Source organism: Pelodiscus sinensis, chromosome 1 (assembly GCF_052426305.1).
Source record: "Pelodiscus sinensis isolate ZL-2025 chromosome 1, ASM5242630v1, whole genome shotgun sequence".
Lineage (NCBI taxonomy): Eukaryota > Metazoa > Chordata > Testudines > Trionychidae > Pelodiscus > Pelodiscus sinensis.
Window position 1 is genome coordinate 153,140,384 of NC_143052.1, and position 22,961 is coordinate 153,163,344.

The 22,961-nt window shown below is 43.2% G+C and overlaps 1 protein-coding gene across 2 annotated transcripts in view; it reads left to right on the plus strand.

The window, feature by feature from the left end:
• Positions 1 to 1,540: 1,540 nt before the first annotated feature.
• CD200R1 (CD200 receptor 1) overlaps positions 1,541 to 22,961 on the plus strand; it is a 147,632-nt gene continuing 126,211 nt past the window's right edge. The window contains exons 1-3 of one of the 2 annotated variants that reach the window (XM_089772660.1): positions 1,541 to 1,842; positions 14,617 to 14,733; positions 17,522 to 17,839. In XM_089772660.1, the coding sequence (XP_089628786.1) occupies positions 1,755 to 1,842; positions 14,617 to 14,733; positions 17,522 to 17,839 (523 nt within the window). In that variant the 5' untranslated portion in view covers positions 1,541 to 1,754. The remainder of the gene's footprint in view (positions 1,843 to 14,616; positions 14,734 to 17,521; positions 17,840 to 22,961) is intronic. The other variant, XM_014577947.4, reaches the window with a different exon arrangement.

Genomic DNA, 22,961 nt, shown 5'->3' on the forward strand with positions numbered 1-22,961 from the left:
AGCAGAATGAGAAAGGTGTCAGAACAGATGGGTAAAATGAGTCAAGACCTATTTGTGAAGAAAGACTGGGACTGTTTACACCAAAAGGAGTTGAGTAGGGATATATAATAAAGGGACCTGTGCACAAAATAATAATAGTATAATTAGAGTGTACATGAGGTGTTCCTATTTACCTTCTCTCATAGTACTACAAGTGGCATTCAGTTAAATTACAGTTAAAACTAATAAACATTTGTTAATATAACACAGTGTACCCAAAGGAACTTATTGCCACATGATGTTATTGAGGCCAGGAACTCAGGACTAGACCTGCTTATGGGTACTGAGAATATACATCATAACATTGGACAGGACAAAAACAAATTTTAAGTGAGATAAATTGTCTTGCTTCCAAGAGTAAATTAACCCTCTCTAGCAGAGATTAGGAAGAAACTACTTCTGAGGTCAGGGTAATCTATAATTGTTCATTATGGGATTGCTTGCACCTTCTTCTGAAGCGGTTCGTACCAGATGGTATTGTGATGGTGGACTAGATGGACTAGTTTGATAACTGGACTGATCTGTTACAGCAGTTCTTATGTTTCCGGCTCTTTTCTCTATGTGAATCTGACACTTGGGACCCACTCTCTGGCCTGATCGGTCCTGCCTCTACCTCTCCTCCCTTCAATAAGCCCCCAATTTTTCCCAGGAGATCTATAAACCCTGACCCTGCTATCCAAGAGATGTGAAAATAACCACAAAAATACATACCATGCTGGCCTCTCTGCTCAGTCTGCTTTTTGTTACGTCTCCATTGCTCCCTTTTGTCTTCAAAGTCATTCTTGATTTCAGATAATTTGGGCTATGCATTTGATCACCTAGAAGCCCTGACAATTCTGCAGCACCAGAGAGTTCTGCATGTGAGAAGCGGTCAGCTTAAGAGAGAAGTATTCAACCCTGAACCTGACCTGGGAGAGTCAGTGAGAAAGAAGAGAGGTGGAGCCCTTGTCCTAGCAAACAACCAAAAATCTCTGAACCAGTGAGATGAGCCAGAAATTGAGCTAGAACGGGAAACAGTCGCCAGGCTTGGAAGGGTAAAAAACTTGTGTCCAAAGATAAGTTAAAAAAAATAGGAGCAGTCTTCACACACACTAATATGTTTTTTCTCTCCTCTGAGATTTGAGTGGGCTTCTTTGTTTTAGGAGCAGGATGAAGGCCCCGATCCTAAAGGCCACCTCCTGCACAGCAGCTGTTAAAAGAGGTCTTTGTATAGACAATCTTTGAATGGAAGCCCTTTCAGGGACTGAACTTTTCTTGTCTGTAAAGCTCCGAGTGCACGCTTATTACTGCACGAACAGTATGTTAGCACCAACTCCCTGCGATTAACATGTTCATATTCCCTCTCTGACAGTAAGCCCAGGTTCGGAGAATAAGCTTCATTTTTTACTCCATTCCGAGCTCTGCTGTGGAGTTTTATCTTCACACATCAGCACTGCGAGGAGAGCCAATGAACGGAAGGCGTACCGCTCAATCTGTTTCCTCAATGTTTGCTTTGGCTCTCGGTACAGGAAGCCTCGTGCTATGAAAAGGCATAAGAAGGACTCTTCTCCACCTCCAAGGAACTAATCTGTCAGGAGCAGGCGGAGTTGGGGTGGAGAGGTGGGGAAGTGGAAGAGGGAACGGAGACACTGGCAGGCAAGGGCGCGCTGTCACAGAGGGACGCGCTGCAGCTGGGCTTGCAACACAATGGATGGGACGAGCAAGCTGTGTGAGCGATGACAGCAAAAATGGACATGAATTTTGTTGGGAAGACTTTTTGTGCCTTCATTCTGCTGACCGTCGCATTGGCCATGGTAACGAGGGGTAAGTCTGACTTCTCTTTGGGACGTAGCATGGGTAGAATGCCAGGGGGGATGTGCTAGGATGTTTCCTTCACATAAAGGCTGTATTTTTCAGTGCTGCTTTCATTCAAGGACACTGTTGATTATGTATTACTGGCACCTTAAACCTGCTCTTCATGCATCTGCCCAGGATCACCTGGCCTGTTGTCACTAGGGCTGTACCATGTATCTGATTTACCAAGCAGTCGGGACTGATTCATAGTTAATATGATCAGCTCCCAGAAGACTCTTCACCTATGTCTTTAAATTCCTGTCATCTGAGAGACTGAGTTCTTTAACAAGCTCTAGCTCACACAGAGAATGGTGCATGCAGCCCCATCTGTGCACCCAGTCTCATCCAGGGTGTCTCTTCTGGGTTTCGTTGAGAAGGCTGGTGGTAGTTCCCAGGCGGCAGGGTGAATATTGTACCTTTCATTCTGAGTGCTGGTAGGAGATCCTATGTTGGGAGTGGCGAGCAGTCCTGAGCAGTGCTCCGGAAAGTTGTTTTCTCATGCGGTCACTCAGGAGAGAGCCCAATGCCACCCAGATGAGTAGCAGAGCACCCACAACTAGATCTTTTATTTCTGCTGGTGGTGCACATTCGCACATACTTTGGTACACATCATTTATTTGGTGCATGGATGGAAAAAATCTGCGCATGGATGAAAATGGATTAGAGGGAACATTGGTTCCGAAGATCCACTCTGAGAGCTTGGGGGAGTTTTACTGCCAGGCACACCTTTCAGTATTTGATCAAAACTAGCCTCTCTAATAAAAGCACTATCCTCTATTGCTATGCTGCCTAGCTTCTTAGGGCAGCTGTTTATATTAGCCTTTTAGCCATGCCAGCTACTGCCCACCAGCTCCCACCTCCCTGTATTTGTAGAGCTCATGGCCTTCCAATCCCCATGAGTGCAAGCTCATCCTACAGAACTCATAACTGAAGCAGGGAGAGGCAGCCTCATGCATAAGTCACAAAAGCCTGATGTGTTAATACTAAATATACATACTGGCAGTGAGCTGCTGTAATGTGCTGAGTTATTCAAGTGTACACTCCATGGTTTCCCATCTCTAGTGCCTTCCACCAGAGAAGTTCCAAACACATCACAGCCATTGTTTAATTCAGCCTCAGCTCCTCGAGAGATAGGTTACTATCTTGTCCCCATTATACAGGTGAAAATACTGAGACACAGGAGTATTAAGCAGCCTGCCCAAGGTAGAATAGTAATCTCATGGAAGAGTCAGCATAAAACCCCATGGTCTTAAATAGAGCTGATCAGGAAATGGGGATATTTTTCCTAGGAGAATTTTGACATAAAAGGAAAAAAAAAAGATTTTGTTCAAATTTTGTTCAGAAATTTTCAGTTTCTGCAAATCTTGCAGCCACAACCCAAACCTTTTCAGCCAGAAGATTGTTGAATTTTTTTGACAAAAAATGAAAATTTCCATGGAAAGCAGATAACTTTTTACAAAAAACAGTTGTTTAATCAAAAGCCCAATTTTACACAGAAAAAAAAAAAGATGACAGAAATTTCCCACCAGTACCTACCCTGGAATGCCCTGTTTCCCAGACCAGACTGCTTCCCTCTCTACATTAAGCTGAAGGCAGGAGAGTGCACACAATAAGACCAAAGAAACTGCTCTCTAATTCCTCCATTTTGGCCTACGCTCCCAGAGGCCACAGATCTACTGGTGTAGTTGGGTCCAGGGGATCTACACCCTTTATGCTACATTTGTCCCCACAGAGTAGCAAAGTTATCGGGAGCTCAGAAAGCTTCTGGGGGTCCGGAGCGGCTGCAAAAATGAAATGATGACATTTGAAAATTCATGCATTTTGCATACTCAACTAGAGCCTAACTACATTAGTCCTTTTCTTAAAATTTCCTACCGCTGCATTATCAGCTATGTGGCTCCACTAATTTTAGTGACAACGGAAACACTAGCTTAGACAAGGCACTGGCGGTTTCACAGCTATGGTGTCTAGTCCTGCTCTGAGCTGTTTTACATGACACACAATTTTAAATGCTGGCAGCTAGAGGTGCTAAAGCAATTTGTATAGAGGGGGTGCTGAGAGCTATTGAATCAAAGCATAAACCCTGTATATAATGGAAAGCACCTAAAGCCAGGAGCTGAGGCAGATTCTCAGGACTCCTAGTTCCAGCACTTATGTTGGTGGCTGGTCTATAACAGTGATATTACCATTGCAGCCAAGAGAACTGCAATAGATTTATGGAAGGAACCTCAACAAGTCATCAAATCTAGTTTTCTGCACTCATGGCAGGACCAGGCACCATCTAGAGCATCCCTGACAGGTGTTTGTCTAACCTGCTCTGAAATATCTTCAATGGTGGAGATTCCACAACTTCCTAAGCAATGTATTCCAGTGTTTAACCACCCTGGCAGGTAGAATGTATTTCCTAATGTCCAACCTAACCCTCCCCTGCTGCAATTTAAGACCATTGATTCTCGTCCTATAATCAGAGGTTAAGGAGAATAATTTTTCTCCTTCCTCTTTGTAACACCCTTTTAAATACTTGAAAGCAGTTACCATGTCCCCTCTCAGTCTTCTCTTTTCCAAACAAGCCCAATTCTTTCAGTCTTCCCTCATAGCTCATGTTTTTTAGAAATGTTAAGAAAAGTGCCAGTGCATGGACAGTCACGCAATGTCCCCCAATGTCTGCACATGAATGTCAAGGGAAGTGTGAGCAGTGAGGGGAGGTGTTGCATGCGGAGTTCTTTTAAGGTTCATACAATGAATTTCTAACCCTACTGGACTGTAGGAATTGCCATTCTGGAAGAGATCAGCTGTCCATCTCAAACACTATGCCGTTGGCGGTGGCCAATGACAGCCAGTTCAGAGGACACTGCAAGAAACCATATTTGGCAGTTCTGGGGCCTGATTCATCACTGAGTTAACCAGTGGTGTTACACCAGAGTAAAAGTGGAGTAAAACTGTTGACTAGTGTAAAACTGGAGTAACTCAGGTGTGAATGGAGCTCATGGGGCGATCTGCCCATACTGGAGGTTTATTTACATATGCATATCTGAATCTTGACTGCAATGATTAAACTTCTTTCCTTAATACATATTGTGGATTCTTATTCTTTGATGCATGTTTTCCTGCCCTATCTAATACTTCCTATCTCCTGCCATTCTCCTAACCTCTGGCAGTCATTTATGGTGCAACTTTATGCCTGAACTTCACAGAAGGAGGGAAAATATTTTGATAAACTGCCTTTGTTTTCATCCCACTCTTGCTCGTGTGCCCCCTTTGTTTATGGCATGGGTACCCTGCTGTTTATTTTAACACTGAAAAATACATATTAAAAGGGAAAAATGTTTGATTATTTTTCTTACCCAACAATTTAAATAATGTTCTTTTTTTTTATTAGCTGAGACTTTTACAGCTGATTTCTTCCCCCCTCCCTCGCCATACACAAATTCTTTAAAGTCAGATACTATATTAGGACTTCAGAGTTTACATTTACAACACTCTGATCCAGGACTGTTGTGCTTGAATGCCTGTCTGAAACCCCAGCAGTAAGGAGATTTGAAAACAGCCTCCTGACCACAGACAATATTGTATTTTCTGATATCTGCGTGTGGATGTACGCACTGTTGAAAACCCACAGCTGCTATTTTTGTTCATTTGTTTGGTTTTGAATATTTTGTTCACTTGTTTGTTTTTGTACATTCACATGTACAAAAAGTATCAGAAAGTCAGAGCTCTTATTTATGTTTTTCATATGGCAGATTCATTATTAGAAAAATCCAAAGAAATATTGCAAAAAACCTGAAAACCCAACTCCAAAACAATTATGACTGAGATTTTTAACTACAGTACACACAAGTGAAGATGTCAAGCATTAAGAACAGTACAGTCACCTTAACTCTCCCAAACTGTACATATACATCACAACAGGTATTTCTTTAAATGATCACAGAACACAATACAGAGTCAGACATAGAAAATCCTACATTTTCATTTTTGATTCCCAGAGAAGGTGCAACTTCCCCACAAACAGAACAAAATGCATTTTAGTCCTCTTCTACTGAGGGGTAAAACTGAAATTTAGATTGAGCCTATGAACATCATATAAAATGTCCAATGTCCATTTCCTCAATGAGAAAAATATGGAAGGTCCTTTGTAGCTGTTTGCTAGGTAATATGTCACATTTAATCCATGTGAGGACTCCCCTATGTGGAGAAAATACTCATTTACCTGCGTTAGTGCCCACTGCACCACTGGAATGACACTTCATGAGGACTGAAGATGTAGTCCTGTAATTCTAACTTTCTAGACGTTGATTCAAATGGCAGCCTCCATGGATTTTAAAAAAATGTTCCCTGCAAAATAAAAACACAAAAAATAATTTACCATAAAAATGTATTACACACACACACACACACACACACACACACACACACACACACACACACACACACAGAGCTTTTGTATAAATGGCCAAATTTCTAAATGGAAGGAACAGACTTCTTCAAATGTTGCAAATGGTGGTTTTTTTCCCTATACTAACATCAGAGAGATATTTGGGGCTTAATGGGAATAGTTTCTGAACATGAGCCAATAAAAGTGCTATCTTAATTAGAACAATAAAGGGAATGCTGAGGGTAAAATTCATGAGACAGACTGGAGTAAAAGCAACAGAGGAGTTTGCACACTAGGACTGGTTGGGTCCCCACCTGCATTTGTCCTTGCACACTTCATCTGCGCAAAGCATCACTAAAATCAGCATTAGTGCCATAATAAAAGCATACATTCAAATTGCAAAGCCTGAAGTGGGCAGAATACAATGAGGTAGCCAAACGAGCAAATATCAGATTTATTCTTGAGTTCCGTCAGCTTGTTTGATGACATACAAAATATGGAGAGACAGACCTTGCCATATAGAGTCTACAGCTTAGGGGACAGATCCTCACCTGGTGTAAACTCTTAACTCCATTTAATTCAATTCAGTGATGATTCGCCACTGAGGACCTACCCTAAGACTCATGTAGAATGTACAGTCCAATCTGTGGCTTTATATGCTGTCTGTCTGAATGACTGACTTGTCTTAAATTGGGGCTCTGGTCCTTTTTTCTTTTAGGCTGTCTCTAGATTCAAATATAGCCTACCTGTTCTAGCCTAGACATTGCCTGAGTGTTGAGTTATGTGCTTCTTACATTGCTGAAGTATCATGGAAGACTCCACCTAATAAGTGAGTTTTCAGAGAGGATCCGAAGGAGAAGAGGGAGATTCTGTAAGGCCCACGCAAAAAGAGGAAATTCCAGGCATTTGGGGATGGCAGGGAAGGAGGTGTAAAGACAAGAAGAATGAGGCATGGGGAGTTGAAAGGAAATGAGACGACGGAGGAAAGAAATAAGAGCTGCGTTGGTGCAGAGCTGCATTTAGCCTTGAAGATGAAGACAAGAAGTCTGGATGTATGATTTCACATTAGTCAGGGCACCCAATACCAAACAGTACAGACAACTGAAGTCAGTCCTTGGCCTAGAGAGCTTACAAGCTAATGATAAACACGTCATGGACAGGCCACTAGAGGGAAAGCAGAAGTGGGAATGACTTAGCAATTTACCAGTAACGATGAGAAGATGCCATCTGGGGCGAGGGAGGGATGACACCAGAGGAGTGCCATGGTAACAGTGGCAGAAGCAGAAGATGATTACAAGGGAATTAAAGGGAAAGCTAGGAAATGAGACAGCAGGAAGTTTGTGTAATGGAAACAAGAGATGATTAAACTGACTAGGGTTAGCATGATGGAGATGATGTGGGAAGCATGGTCAGTTGGTGAACCTAGGGCAGAGGGAGGCAACCCTTCAACCCTGCCTCTTCCACTTGAGACCCCCGCTCCCTTCAGGGGTCAAGCCCCCACCACCACAGGGGCAGGTCTCCAGCCACCCCTTACCCCCCATAAGCCTCCCCAGCCATGGCACATGGGGAAGTGTGCAACCCCAGCCACCTCAGCTGTGGAGGGCGGGCAGTGCGCGTCCTCAACTTCAGAGTAGCTGACGCCCAGGGGCAGCCTGGGAGCCATGCTGAAGCAGGGGGTGGAGTGTGGGAGCAGCCATGCTTGGTAGTTTGGGAAGGCAATGCCTACTCCTGCCTCTTAGCCCCGCCGCCCATGGTGGGAAGCGTGGGTTCAAAGAACCTGCCAGAGAATCAAGAACCTGGATATAGAGGTGGGAAGGGAGAGCTGCAGGGAGCACCAAGGTCTGAATCCAGACTGTCCTTATTTGTGTACGATCCCTTCTGCAAGCAACTGAGCCCTTATCACTGTATCTACAGCGGCAGGGACCCACTCAGCAGACTAACTTGTTTTTCCTACTACAGGTTGAACCTCTCTCAACCGGGACTCCCTGGTCTGAAGGACCTTGGATGTTGCTGGACCAGAGAGACTCGGTGGAGGATCAGAGGCAGGAGCGCTGTGGGGGCTGGGAACCCAGTCAGGCTGGCTGCAGAAAGGCCAGCGGTTAGGAGTCCTTCTGCGGGAGTGTGGCTGCGGTGGTGGCAGGGTAGTTCCAGCGGGACAGTGATCTGCTGCAGGGGGCCAGGAGCACCAGCGGTGGGATAGCAGTTTGCTGCGGTGAAGCTGAGAGCCCCAGCCATGGGATCGTGGGCTGCCATGGCAGGGCAGCAGGGTTCAATGCACGTGAGGAGCCTGCTAGGAGGCAAAGAGCCAGGTTGGTGGGGGAGGCAGTCCAAGGGGGGCAGAAATGACCTCAGCTGGTCCAGCAAAAATCTTCAGGACCACTCAGGTCCCCAGGGTGCAGGACCAGAGAGGTCCAACCTGTACTTACATACTTACTCTTACCACTGAAAAAATCGTGCTGGTGTTCAGAAGAGAAGTGTATTTCACAAACATTGCAGGCCATGCTCTAGGAAGAAGTGCTGTAGAAATGGATATAAGGGTCAGAGTGGACCACAAGCTAAACATGAGTCAACAGCGTGACACCAATGCAAAAAAAGCAATATCATTCTGGGATGCAGAAACAGGAGTGTTGTGAGCAAGACAAGAAATAATTCTTCTGCTCTACTCTGCACCTATTAGGCCTCACCTGGAGTACTGTGTCCTGTTCTGGGTGCCACATTTCAAGAAAGATGTGGAGAAATTGTAGAAGGTCCAGAGAAGAACAACAAAAATGATTAAAGGTCTAGAAAACATGAATTATGTGCGAAGATTGAAAGAGTTGGGTTTGCTTAGTCTGGAAGAGAGAAGACTGAGGAGACATGATAACTGCTTTCAAGAACCTAAGGATTTTACAAGGAGGAGGGAGAGAAACCTCTGAGTATAGGACAAGAAGCAATGGGCTTACCATGCAGCATGGGCGGTTTAGATTGGGCGTTAGGAAACATTTCCTGTCAAGTTGGTTAAGCACTGGAAAAAATTTCCTAATGGGGTTGTGGAATCTCCATAACTGGAGATCAGGCCTGGCCTTAGGCCGAATCGGGCCCCGGCCCTGAAGCCGGAAGTGTGCCGGGCGTGCTGTGGGAAGGGGCGTTGGCCCCCGAGGAGTGCGGCAGCTGCCTGCGCTGCAGGAGGTGTGAGTTGAGCGCAGGGTTTCCCTGTGCCGCGGGGGAGAAGGGGAAGGAACGGTGTTAGCTACCTCCGGGGTTTGGCGGGGGAGGTAGCTGGGGATTTTTTGTGGGCCTTTTTTTTTTTTTGCTCAACCAAAATTTCTGCCCCCTTCTCTTGAAACTTTTGTGTGCGTGTTTTTTTGGAATTGTTCAAATTGAGCCCCGCACTTCCTAAAGCCAGCCTTGCTAGAGATATTTAAGAGCAGGTTATACAAACATCTATCAGGGATGACCTAAATCAAGGATGCTCACAGCTCCCATTGGCTCTGGTTTGATGTTTCCAGCCAAGGGGAGTCACTAATCTTCCTCTTAACATCCCTTCTAGTCCTTGTTTTCTATGATTCTGTGATTCCTGGGGTAGCTCTATTCACTGCCATTGAGTTATACCAAGTGTGTGTCTGGACTACAGGGTTTTGTCGACAAAAGTGGACTTTTGTTGACAAAACTATACCTGTGTCTACACTGCTGCTGAGTTCAGAATTCTGTCAACATAATGTTGACAGAATTCTGCAGTTTTGTTGACAGCTATAAACTTCATTCTATGAGGAATAACGCCTTTTGTCGACAAAGTTCTGTCGTCAGAAGGCATTATTGCATTTACACTGTCCTTTGAGTCTACATTGTCATGTCGACAAAGCGGCTTGCTTTGTCGACAGAACTGGATGTTGTCTAGACGCTCTTTGTCGACAGAAGCTTTGGGGTCCATTAAGTTGTCTGGCTTTTATGTTCTCCCATTCCAGCCTAGCTCAGTATCAGAGAGACTCAGTGACATATAACAGAAACAAATAAAAAACTATGCATATTCAGCATTTTACACCTGACATCTTTCAAGCAGCACGTATTGTCCCGTTGAATTGCAACATGCTGTGACTCATGTAACATTCATTCCAGGATGCAATCAGTCAGTCATCTGCTTGCGGTATATGAATTACGAGTTTGTTACACCACTAATTTTAATGTGTTATAATCCGCTGCATGTGGGGGCCATGCACTGAAAAGTGAAGAAGGGTTGCTGCTGCAGGAAATCAGTGTACCACAGGACTATCTCTGTGCAAAATCATCAATTTCTTTAAAGGACAAAATCTTTTAAAAAGCTGCAGTTTCTTAAAGAGGCTATTAAGGAAAATTAAGTAGTCTGAAGGCATGAGACAGAAGTTTAATCATGGATGTGAAACTAAGCTTCACCAATTTGAAATCTATTCAGTATGAAAAAAGTTTAAAGTCTTTTCAGGTTCTATACCTGCCCCCAAGACTCCCTGTGATTTTACAATCACATTTTCCTATTTTTAAAAGTGTTTCTCTCTCCTTTTGCTGCGTGAATGATTCAAAGAAACTGGAGAAGATGACTAAATCACTGATTATATATAAGAACCAGTGAAACTGTCAAAGTACTGTCAAATGCACAATGTAAACAAATGAAAAAAGGAGAAAAAATATTTTTCCCCCAATCATTTTCATTTACAGTAATCTTAGGTTTTGCATGGGGCAGCTGACAGATTTTTAAGACACATACATGACTTCTAAATTGACTGTGTTTCTTTGAGGGAAAAACCAAAGAGAAGAGAAAATGGCCTATTTTAAACAAGAAAAGGTGTAAAGAGTGATGTGCCTCTAAGACCTATACTAGGACCAATGCTACTAAACCTTGTTAAACATTTAATGGCACTGTTTGTTGTTATTAATGACTGGCATATAGTTGAGCAGGGAAGTGGCAACATTTAGAGATGATACAGAATTATTCAGGTAAGTGAAAGCATGGAAAATATTGAGGAACTTGAGAGGTTTGGAGATTAGGGCTCGGCCTGGGTTGGAGGGGAAGTGGTAGTACTCTTCCAAGCACCATCCATAACATAAGCTTCACCCACCCATGTCCATAATGAAACACTTAGTGGACTAGATTTTGTGTAGCTCAAAATATGATTGGGCTCCTTGAGCTTGACCTCAGTGGGGCCCTTACAGGCTCTGCTAAATTCCTGGCGTTGGGCTCCTTCTGACTGAAGACAAAAAACTTAGCGACAATATCTCCAAAACGTCATGGACATGTGGTAGAAAAGTAAGAAACGATTCACCATAAAATGACCCCGGCTCCATTCTTACTAAGGGAATGAAATAGCTAACATTCAAATGATCACCCCTGAGTGAATGCCTCACTGAGATGAACAGGCCACTTCACACCTCTCAGACATCATGGCTCCCTGCAGACATCTTCATATTGATTACGCACAGGAAGCTCTTCTCCCTCCCACTCACTGCCTATTGCACGCTAGAAGTCCAGCAGTGCTGCAGGGCTATGGCAGGCTTCCTACACCTGTACTGGTTCTGCACCACTCCCAGAAGCAGCCAACATGTCTCTGTGGCCCCTGAGGGGGAGCCAGGGATCTCCAAGCACTTCTCCTGCCCCAAACACTGACTCTGCAGCTCACATTGGCCAGGAAGTGAGGCCAATAGGAGCTGCAGGGCCAATGACTGAGGGAAAGGGCAGCATGCAGAGACCCCTCTGGCCCTCTGCCTACGAGCCACTGCTAGAAGGATATACTAGTCACTTTCAGGAGCCACCTGAGGTAAGTACCACCTGGCCAGAGCCTGTACCCTGCACTATCTCCTACACCCCAATTCCCTGCCCCAACCCAGAGCTGGGATTTTGCACTCAAACGCCCTCCCAAAGCCCGCAGAGGCCTTTAACAGAAAACACATTATTACATTTACTCCCAATTTAAAGTCCCTACTAGAGTGGTGTAAATTGGTCTAAGGGTGCATGAGATTCATGTCCAGAATGTTTTAGATTCCTGCTTAAACTACCTTGCCCACCCGATATCCTACTCATTAAAGCAGGACAAGAGAAGTTCAGTACTCGTCTTACAACATTACTGCAAACCTACAAAAAAAGATTTTACACAAACATTATTCAGCAGCTTCCAAGCTGACTGATGGGGCTTGTGGACTGTGAGTGACTTGTACCTGACTCATTCCTGGCTATTTGTGATAGAAGCTGATGGAAAGGTGTAGCAAAAAGCACCAGTCACCACTTCTTCCTTTCTTGCTGCTGGCAAAGAACAGCCATTCTGTTGGGGGAAACTACTATATCATGGGTGGTTACTTAGGAAAGGAGGGTCCAGTAGGCCAGTAAACTGGTGTCCCACTTATTTGTCAAGAAAGGTGCACACAATTATTACGGTCAGGCAGTGCAAAGCAGCCCAGCCATCACCATCCACCTGCACCCGTTGACATGCTTAGTCATGTTTAGAGGAGGCCAGTGGAATGGATGACGTGGCCCAACACACTGATGGGCCTGACAAAGATAAGTCAGACAAGGAAGCTCTTTGTACTCCAATTCATTTTAAGAGACTTTCACAGAACACATCATGAGACATTCAGTCGCTCTCGTTTCCTCTTCTGGTGACTTTGAATTAGAAACAACCACTCCAGAAGTGTTTTTTTTCCTTGAAATTCACTTACTCAGAACAATTCACATATATTTAAAAATAAAATGAAAAACAATCATCACCTCCCCTCTCATTTTTACTACAGTGTTTGTGTAGTCGGAATGTTGTAGTCGGTTTCATAAAATGGGCAAAGATTTGTCAGAGGGATTTTTTTCATATATTTTAAAAATACTATAAAATGGGTACCAGAAAATGTTATATTTTGGATTTTCATCTTCAAAATACTTTTAAACACAAACTAATTAATCCTAACATCTCTCCTTAGAGGGGAGATAAAAATTATCCTCTTTTGTCAGTAAAGGAGACATATGGGAAGTTCCAAAGAAATACTTAAACTACCCTGCCCAGGTAAGGCACCAGTAAAACCTGTGAGAGTTACATATTTGTTTGTCACTGTCTGAGCTGAAGCAACAAGGTAATGTTATAAGCAGGGTGCAGTTGCAATTGTATCTGTCCCCAGGACTGGCAGGCTGTGGTTTTATCTTGGGAATTTTCTGTTCTGCACCTTCAGGTTATACATTAGGACTCTTCTCCAAACACTGAGAAAAGGCACAAATGCACAGGTGTGTGTAAAATCAAATAAAAATTGAATGAATTGTATTCACTTTGCAAGTTACAAATCATTCCCAGAGGATTTTGGTTTAAGAAAAAGAAAAAAAAGTGGTCCTAATTAGATAGCTTATTTTTCTGATTCTTTAAGCACAAAAACATTGACTTTGAACAGCATTACATAGGATAAAGACAAGTGTTTAGCCATATAGGTGAAGTCAGCTACAGCTGTTCCTACAGTCTGATGATAATGGTTTAATAGAACGAGTCATACTTTGCATTGATTTATCTTTTTGTTCTAACCCTGCCTGCCCCATCATGACCATTGATGAATTAAGCTAAACAACATCCTGTGGAGATGAGTATTATCCCCATTTTACGGCCACAGCTGTGCTAAGGGGACTATAGTCATACAGCTATAGTGCCATAGCGGCAGCAGCATAACGTCACAGGGTAGATGCAGCTTACAGCAACAGAAGGGGTTTTTCCATAGCTGTGGGAACACCGCTTACCTGAGCAAAGGTGGTTAGGTTGACAATTTTTCTGCCGACCTAGCAGCATCTACACAAGTGTTGGTTTGACATTACTACAGCACTGAAGATTTTTTTGCTTCAAGTTAAGTGTAGCCCAGGCCTAAGCAACAGAGAAAGTGATACATAAAAGGAGTAAAGGATGTGCCTGGGCCAGTGTTTCTTAAACTTTAAGACCAAGGAACACCAAACAATTTTTTTAAATTTTTTTATGAGGAACACCAAAGATTTTTTGTTGAGAGGAAAAAACCAGAGAGTTCAGGGGGAAAGTTATTGAGGAAAAAAAAGGGCTGGGGGGGAAGTTATTGAGCCCTTTAAGGGCGGCCATTTTGAATTCTATTGTTCTCTGTGTCATACCTCCGACTGGAACACAGTTTAAGAAACACTGTCCTAGGCTCAGAGAGGAAATCTTTCCCACAGTCAGGATTAGCACCCCCAGAGTCATGCCTCCTGGTCCTTTGCATGCGGTCACATTCCCACTCAGCTGTCCCAACGTGCTGGGCATGAAGCACCTCTTGGTCATTTTGAACAAATTGTGAAGAGGTGGATTGTCAGAACCAACTGGGCAGAGATTCTTTTTGTTTCCCCGCTGAGTTAGCGAGCTGATTTGAAAGAGATACTCCAATTTTTTTCTTATAAAAAGGTTCTCAGGCAAGAAATTCCACTGGAGCTGATACTAAATGCTGTCAAGGATACAATTCAAGTATTGACAAGAAGGAAGATACCCAGAATTTGGTACAATGGACAAGCCTCCCTAACGGTAATGTACTTCCTGATCAAATGGCCATCACTAAATGGTTAAGAAAGAGCAGATGGCCTGGTGCCAGGCAGAGCACTGAGACATCCCTCGCCCTTTGAGAGACTGGGAAGAAGCAGCTAACCCTGTACTTGGGGCTGAATCCTCTCATCCTACCCAAAGTCTCATTATTACTAATTATCTGTATTATAGTAGCACTCCAGTGCCCTTATCATGGATCAGGGCATCATTGTGCTAGACACTGTACAAACACAGAACAAAGAGCTAGTTGCTGCTCCCAATAAGTTTAAAATCTAAGCGAATAGTTTTGCACAGAGACGCTTCATGGGTGAGAGAATGGGATCTGTAGGTTTTAATGCTCTGTGGGTAGCACTACAGCCTATGGGTTGTAGCAGCATCAAGGCATGCTGTACAAGGGATACGTTTACCTCTAACTCATACCTAACATCCCCTGGCACAGAGTTTAGTATGCTGCGAACATCCTCCCAATGCACGCTTTCCCTAGAACAGTGGAACTACACGAGTTCCTCTGCCTCTCAGGGGATGTGCATCCATCAATGGAAAAAAATTGCCTCTGGCTGCTAAATGGAAACCAAGAGCACTGGGGAGACTGAAACATGCCATTGCCCTTGTGCTGCCAGGGGTTGCACTGCATTACCCCCAAATGACAGTGATTGTCAGGCCCCTAGGGGACAAACAGAAGCGACCAGGGTTTAACCTGGGGATTAGTGCCACTTTGTCACAAGTCCAGACTGAAGAGATTTTCCTCATTCATGTAGGTAGGGAAGGTCATCAAGTCAGTGTCCTGATACCAGACTCCTGTCAGCAAGAAATCGTAGACTCAGAGTTACAAGGGCCTCAAGGGTCATCTAGGCTAACCCCCTGCCAAGATGCAGGATTTATTGTGTCTAAAATCATACAAAATAATTGGCTATCCAGCCTCCTTTGGAAAACCTCAAATCACGCAGCTTATTTCAAGTGTATTTCAAAATAGAGCGCTATTTCAAAACATCCCTTAATCTTCGTGGTACAAAGTTTACAGGGATGTGGGAACAGCGAGCCCATTATTTCAAAATAAAGGGCTTATTTGGGATCCTGGAAGTATTCCAAAATAGCACTGCAGTGTAGACATACCCACAGTGTCACTTCAGGTGGTAATGTAACAGCAAGAAATATACAAGAAAAACCTGTAGATTCGATAAAGCCTAAATATTGTGCAGCTCACAGAGGATCCAGAATAAAAGTTTCATCTCCAGAAATGCAGTAAATGCACCCAGAAGGGTAATTTTAGTGACCTAAACAGGTTGAAATTGTCCTTTTAATCAGCTTTGAAGTTTTTATGATGGACTCATGTGGACATAATATTTATAGTCTAGTACATACAATGTTACTTAATAATGGTGTGGATGATTCAGTCATGAAAATTAATTGTACTGGACTTCATATGGATTTTGTATCCAGAATGGAGAGGAGGGAGTTTCCTATTGGTTCTCAACAATTGCAGGACAAATTTGCTCAATTTACCATCAAACGATTTTTCTAATTACCAGCTCAATAAACTTCACCTAAGATCTAAGAATGCAGCTGGGTTCTTTATTTCCTCTTACTCCACCATCGTTAGTAAAGAGTATTAATTGGAACTTAATGAGAGTCAGTGCTTAGTGAGGGAGAATAAGCTACAGATCACATCTCTCTCTCCCCCAGTGTGTGTCAGGGCTCTGCAGATATAACTGCAGAAAAAATGCATTCTTGTCAGAATAGTGACCAGATAAATACCAAATACACACATTCACATTTAGCTTTCAGTAATAAATCTGAGGAAGTGGGTTGTGCCCATGAAAGCTCATGATATCATCTACATGTTTGGTTAGTCTTTAAGGTGCTATTAGGCTATTTGTTGATTTTAAGTTTTTCCTGTTACAGACTAACTCGGCTACCCCTCTGAAATAATATCAATGTAAATCTATCATAATGCTGCTAAAATCAAAGGCACTTATTCAGATTTACTCCAGTGTTGTAGGGCAGAATTTGGCCTTGAGAGGTTAGAGGCAGAAAGATATGCTGAACAGAGACTCTTTTCAAAGTAGAATGTTTTTCCAGGATATCTTCATCCCTGTTAAGGCTTATACTGGCACAGAAATGTTGGTAAAAAAAAAAATAAAAATCACACCCCTATTTGACACAGCTACACCAGTATACATTTTACATGTAGACCAAGCCTTAGCATGTAGCCCCTTTTAAGGATTTTCTGACCCTGCTGGGTTCCAGCTATTCCACTGTGGATGGAGCACCAGGAAGTGGCTCCGAAATGTTGACTTTTCCTGGTTTGTGCTTCCCTTAGAGTCAGTACAGAACCAAGACCCTGCTAATGTTACTGCCTCCTCATGATTCATTTTTCTTGCAATTGCTGACAAATTAAAAAAAAAAAAAGAAAAGCTTATCCCAGGAGCTCCTCCAGTATAGCTGTGCCCTGAATCTCAGTCAGGTTCCAATACACAATAGTGCCTTTGTAGTGGAACTGGGAAATGATTGTGATAAGGACGAGGTTCTGCAGGTTATGGGAGTAGAGAGGCTAATCCTATGGTGTGAAGGCAAAGGCAAATATCAAGTTATCTGTCACTGTTTAAAGGTGCAGATACAATGAGATGGGTCTAGTTTCTACAGAGGTGAACTCTTACTATGGAAGACTGTGTAATACCAGGGTTCTGACCCCCTGGTGAAACAGGTCTCTATGGTTATCATGACATTCTACGTGACCTTTTTAAGTGTTCTCTTCCTGCATCTTTTCTAGGTAACACCAATGTGCATGGAATAGCTGGTGACAGTGTGAATTTGATCTGTGTGAACACTTCAAGTTTGGTTGATATAACATCAGTAATATGGAAGATAATACCAAAGACTGGGGAACCCTGCACACTGACATACAGAACTGATAAGAACAAGACAGACAGAATAAACTGCAGTGAGAGAATAGATTGGAAGTCTAGCCCTGATACTGACACTGCACTTCAGATACAGAATGTGATTCTCTCAGATGAGGGAATTTACATCTGTGAATTTGTAAGCGCTGAAGGAAATTTCAATCAAAACTACACTCTGATTGTACTAGGTAAGTAACAAGTTGTGACCTTCTAAATTGTCTACAGCAGAAGTACTCGAATTTCATTGCACCACTACCTGCTGCTGACCAAAAAAACATCCTACACAACTCCAGGAGCAGGGACTGAAACCTGAGTCCACTCATGTTCCACTGCCCTAAGTCGGTAGAGGGGCAAAGCCCAAGCCCCACTGCTCTGGGCAGTGGGGCCAAAGCTGAAGCTCAAGGGCTTCAGCCTGAGGCAAGGGGCCTTTAACCTGAATCTTGTTACCTCAGGCTGAAGCCCTCTGGCTTTGGTTTTGACTCTGGGCAGAGGGGTCCAGACTTCCACCTCGGGCCCCAGAAAGTGTAAGTGACCTCATTCAAGGGGGTTGTGACCCACTGTTTGAAAACCACTGGTCTATAGGGTCAGATTCATGCCTGGCACTTAACCCTGTCCTCCTCTTATAATGTTGAGAGTATAGGCTCAGAAAACTTTAAAAACTAAGAGTTTAAGAGGTCTGATGGGTTAATCCCTTATGTGAATGTATTATGGTCTTACCTGCAATCCATCTTTAAATTCTGCCTCCCTGGCCCTCTACAAACCTTCCTCCTGATTTCTAAGGCTGGAAAGATTGCTTTTGAGCTACTTTTCTACTTGACATTAACATCAATGTTTTGCTATTTGGTAGAGGGGCTTCTGAACAAAAGCCCCCAGCCATTCCTCCATGAACATTTAAAAAGTTCATTTAGGCCCAAAACCTGGAAAAAGTATTTAGACTCCCAATTTCCACTGATTTCAATGGAGGTTAGGAACTTTTGAGGATATAAGTGTTTGTGCTTGTAAGAAACAAGCTCTCTCAGAGTTCCAGAGAAGCCGGGGTAACTTTCAGTTTTTGAGGGCCCCTAGCCATAGCAAAAATGACAGCATATGAAAACAAAATAAGGCACCCCCCCCCAAAAAAAAAGTTAAACATAATTTGAACTTTTTTTATGTAACAAAGGCAAAAAAAAATTAACTAGTGGCTAAATTTGAGGCTCCCTTTGAGCTTGAGGCCCAGGCCAAATGGCCCTTCTGGTATTTCCCCCTCTCATCTTCACTAATTAGCCCTGGTGAGAAATTCTAGCATGACACTTCTGGAGACTGACAAGTCAAAGCACCTTAAACCCTACTTATTGATGCCCATTTTTACAAATAAGGATAATTCAGTGCCCTTGTGTTCAATTGTTCCTTGGTCTTTCTCCTGGGACTGGATGCCCATTGGCAAGTATAAACCAAGTCTGTTAACACTGGGACAGAGGTCAGCTCAATTAATCTACAGCAGATAGCAATGACTTTCTATTACTGCAAACCTGATCTGGTTTAGGACCAATGTGCTACAAGTAAAAGGCTAATATAGATCCTATTACCAACCTCCTCAAATATCCAGTACCTGCTATTCTATCCCTGTAACATTTCTGCCTCAAGCGTAAAGAGGGTATTTGCTAGAAATATGATTAGTGCATTATCTTGTGCACCAAAATGGAGGATGACTGTGGTGACCTACCCAACACTAGGATAATAACTAAGGGTGTGTCTAGACTACAGGGTTTTGTCGACAAACGTGGACTTTTGTCGACGAAGCTATACCTGCATCTACACTGCCGCTGAGTTCTGTCGACATAACGTCGACAGAACTCCTCAGTTTTGTCGACGGCAGTAAACTTCATTCTACGAGGAATAACGCTTTTTGTTCACAGAGTTCTGTTGCCAGAAGACATTATTGCATCTATACTGTCATTTGTGTCCACACTGTCATGTCGACAAAGCGGCTTGCTTTGTCGACAGAACTGGATGTCATCTAGATGCTCTTTGTCAACAGAAGCTTTGTCAACAGTATCTGTCGACAAAACTTCTGTCGATAAAAACCTGTAGTCTAGACATACCCTAAATCAGAATACTAAAAGTTGCTCAAATAATTTTGGAAAAAACTATATTAAATCAGATAACCATGAGAATTTATTATTCAACTAAAATAGAGGAGAAGACTGGTTTCAGAGAGAGAGCCATGTTTGTCTGTTTCAGCAAAAACAACAGAGACTCCAGTGGCACCTTAAAAGCTAACAGGTATAGAAGGGTAGAGACGCATTAGGGATAAGAAATATACACAGACCTCTGTGTCAACTACTACTGGAGATCAGCAGGAGATGATACAAAATGTAGGTCAAGATCCACAGCTGAATGATTTGGACATGGGGCTGTGGATTCTGGCCTATTTCTAGACATCATCTCTGAAAAAACTGACAAGAATGGATGAGAGTGTTAGGAGTCATGACAAGACAACACAGCGGAACCTGGGTGATAAATGAGTGCTTGGTTCCAGCCATTCAGTTTGTGGGATAGAACTGGGAAACTTGATCAGTCAAGGAAAGGACCTGTTCCTACAGGGATGTACCTTTGCTTATTGTGGCTCCCAGCCTTCCTTTCTGTTTTTTCATAGTTCCCACATTAGCCCTCACCATTCTCCAGTTAAGTGAATACAGGTTCTTTTCTTGGTTTTGGGTTTCAACTTGACAGCAGACAGAGAAGGAGAACGTGTGTGTCTCATACTGAACCAGGATAAATTGCAATGTGACGAGAGGGTACTTCATTTCTCCAATGCCAAGTCTTGGGATATTGTCTATGGTAATGCAAATCATATGCCTATGGTTTTTACTTACTCTCTCGTCCTGTTTCAGAGCTGTAAGGACTCCCTGTTATCTATTTTGCTGTAGCAGGTGTTTACTATTTATTGCAGTATTGTCTACACTCCCATTCTCCTCTTTCTGCTATGCTCTTTTGTAGTAATCAGGAAGTTGCCATCCCACATGCAGCAAACTCAACTTCAATGCTTTCCCCTATCTCTTGCCCTGCAGTCCCCCCTGAAATGAACTTGATATGTGACAGTAACAGGGATGCTGTGTGCAAGGCAGCTGCAGGGAAACCAGCTGCACAGATCTTTTGGGCCCCAAGAGGAGATTCCAAGAATGAGACTGAAAATCATCCCAACGGGACAGTGACTGTGCTCAGTACATACAGCTTCAATAAGACAGGTGTTACCTGCACAGTCTCTCATCCAGCTTGGAATATGAACCAAACCAAAGAATGCAAACCAGGTAACGGCACACATCTCTTTTCTGTTTTTACTCCTCTTTCATAACTGATAAATCCATGTGCTGCTCTGTTCTCCAGTGCCAACAAATACTAGTGTGATTGGTGAGGAATTGACCAGCTCCCTGGCACACCAGCTGACCTTCCCAGTTTGCTTCATAACATGTCTAGAGTGGGAAATCTTTAAAAGTGACAAATACTGTGAAAGGAGAAGGGGCAGAAAGCACATTCTAATGGGGCCCCAGAAGATGGCTAATGGTCTCATAATCTGAATGGTAAATGGCTGTCATCCGGCTTCTTTTATTCATTTGCTTGCTTTTTTGCTTTGAGGTGATATAGGAGATGGCTTGCAACATTCTGAGCTCCTTCAGAGCAACATGATCTAGTGGTTATAGTACACAATTGACCACTGGGAGCTATGGTTTCCATTTCCAGGCTGAAATCTTCAGGCATGACCTTGGGCAAGCTATTTAATGTCTTTGCCTCAGTTTCCCCTTCTGTCAAGTGGAAATATTATTTATTTTGGAGACAAGCTGTGAGGCTGAATTAATGTTTAAAGCACTTTGTGATCCTCAGGTGGACACAATAAAAGGAACTGATCAATGAGGAAATATAACTGAAATGGTGATACTCTCTATTTAGAACCTTCCCTCCCATTACACGTATGGACAATTAGGCTTTGTGCCATCGCTGCTGGTATTCTGGGCATTCTTACTTCCATTTTTCTCTGGAAGCTCCACCATGGCAGGTATGTATAATATGGCGCTATGATATCAGTTTGTCCAGAATGGAGTGGAAAGGAAAGGTGTTATCCTATGATCTGACAAAGTATCTAAGTATCTCTGATTCTGTCACATTCATGCAAGATGTGGACAACGTTACCCTCGAACATTTTCTATCCTTGGGCGGGGTCATAATCAGGAGTGCTGACCAGCACTGGTGACTAAGGGTTTAACTAATGTCACCTAGCCAAGGCAACAAGGGGTCAGCCAATAACAATGCAGGTAAAAATTAAAAACAGGAAAGGGTTTTTTTTTGTCTCTCATAGACTTTAAGGTCAGAAGGGATCATTATGATCATCTAGTCTGATCCCCTGCACAGTGCAGGCCACAGAATCTCACCCACTCACTCTTGGAATAATCCTCTCACCTATATCTCAGATATTGAAGCCTTCAAATACTTTGAAGACCCCAAGATGCAGAGAATCCTCCAGCTGTGATCTGTACCCCATGCTACAGAGGAAGGCGAAAAACCTCTAGGGACTCTGCCAATCTACCCTGGAGGAAAATTCCTTCCCGACCCCAAATATGGCGATCAACCGAACCCTGAGCATGTGGGCAAGACTCACCAGCCAGACACCCAGGAAAAAGTTCTCTATAATAACTCCTATCATCTCTCCATTAGCCTATTTGCCACTGATAGTGAAAGGTCAATTAGTTACCAAGATCATGTTATCTCATCAAACCATCCCCTTCATAAACCCATCTAGCTTAATCTTAAAGCCAGATAGGTCTTTTGCCCCCACTACTTCCCTCTCTCTTCTTTGAGAGGCAGGGCAGTTTCTCCCAGCTATTGAGGGAGATGGGAGACGCTTCTCTCCCCAAAAACGGACTTCTTAAAATGTGTAAGTAGGGAAAAGTTTAGATAGTCCACCAGTGTTTATTGTTTTCCTTGTTTGGGGGGTTGGAAATAATGTCTGAGCTTGTTAATTGTTTTTTTCTCTTTTGTAATTAAGCCTTCAGCCCGGGGACTTTCCCTGAGTATCTATATGCATGGTGGCTCTTTCCATCTAGCCAATTTACTATGCTTGCAACTGTAGTTTTGTTTTGATAATAAAATATTGTTTCTTCTTCTAATTAACCGGCATTGGTTGATGGTTGTGACCTTAGGACTCAATGCCCAGTTACAAGGGCAGAGCCATTGTTGTCTGTGGATTCCCTCTGTTTTTCCCAACTCCAAGCAAAACAGAGGTTGGGGAGGAGGGAGAGTTTTACCTTAGGGAGAGGATTTCCAAAGTGATCTCTT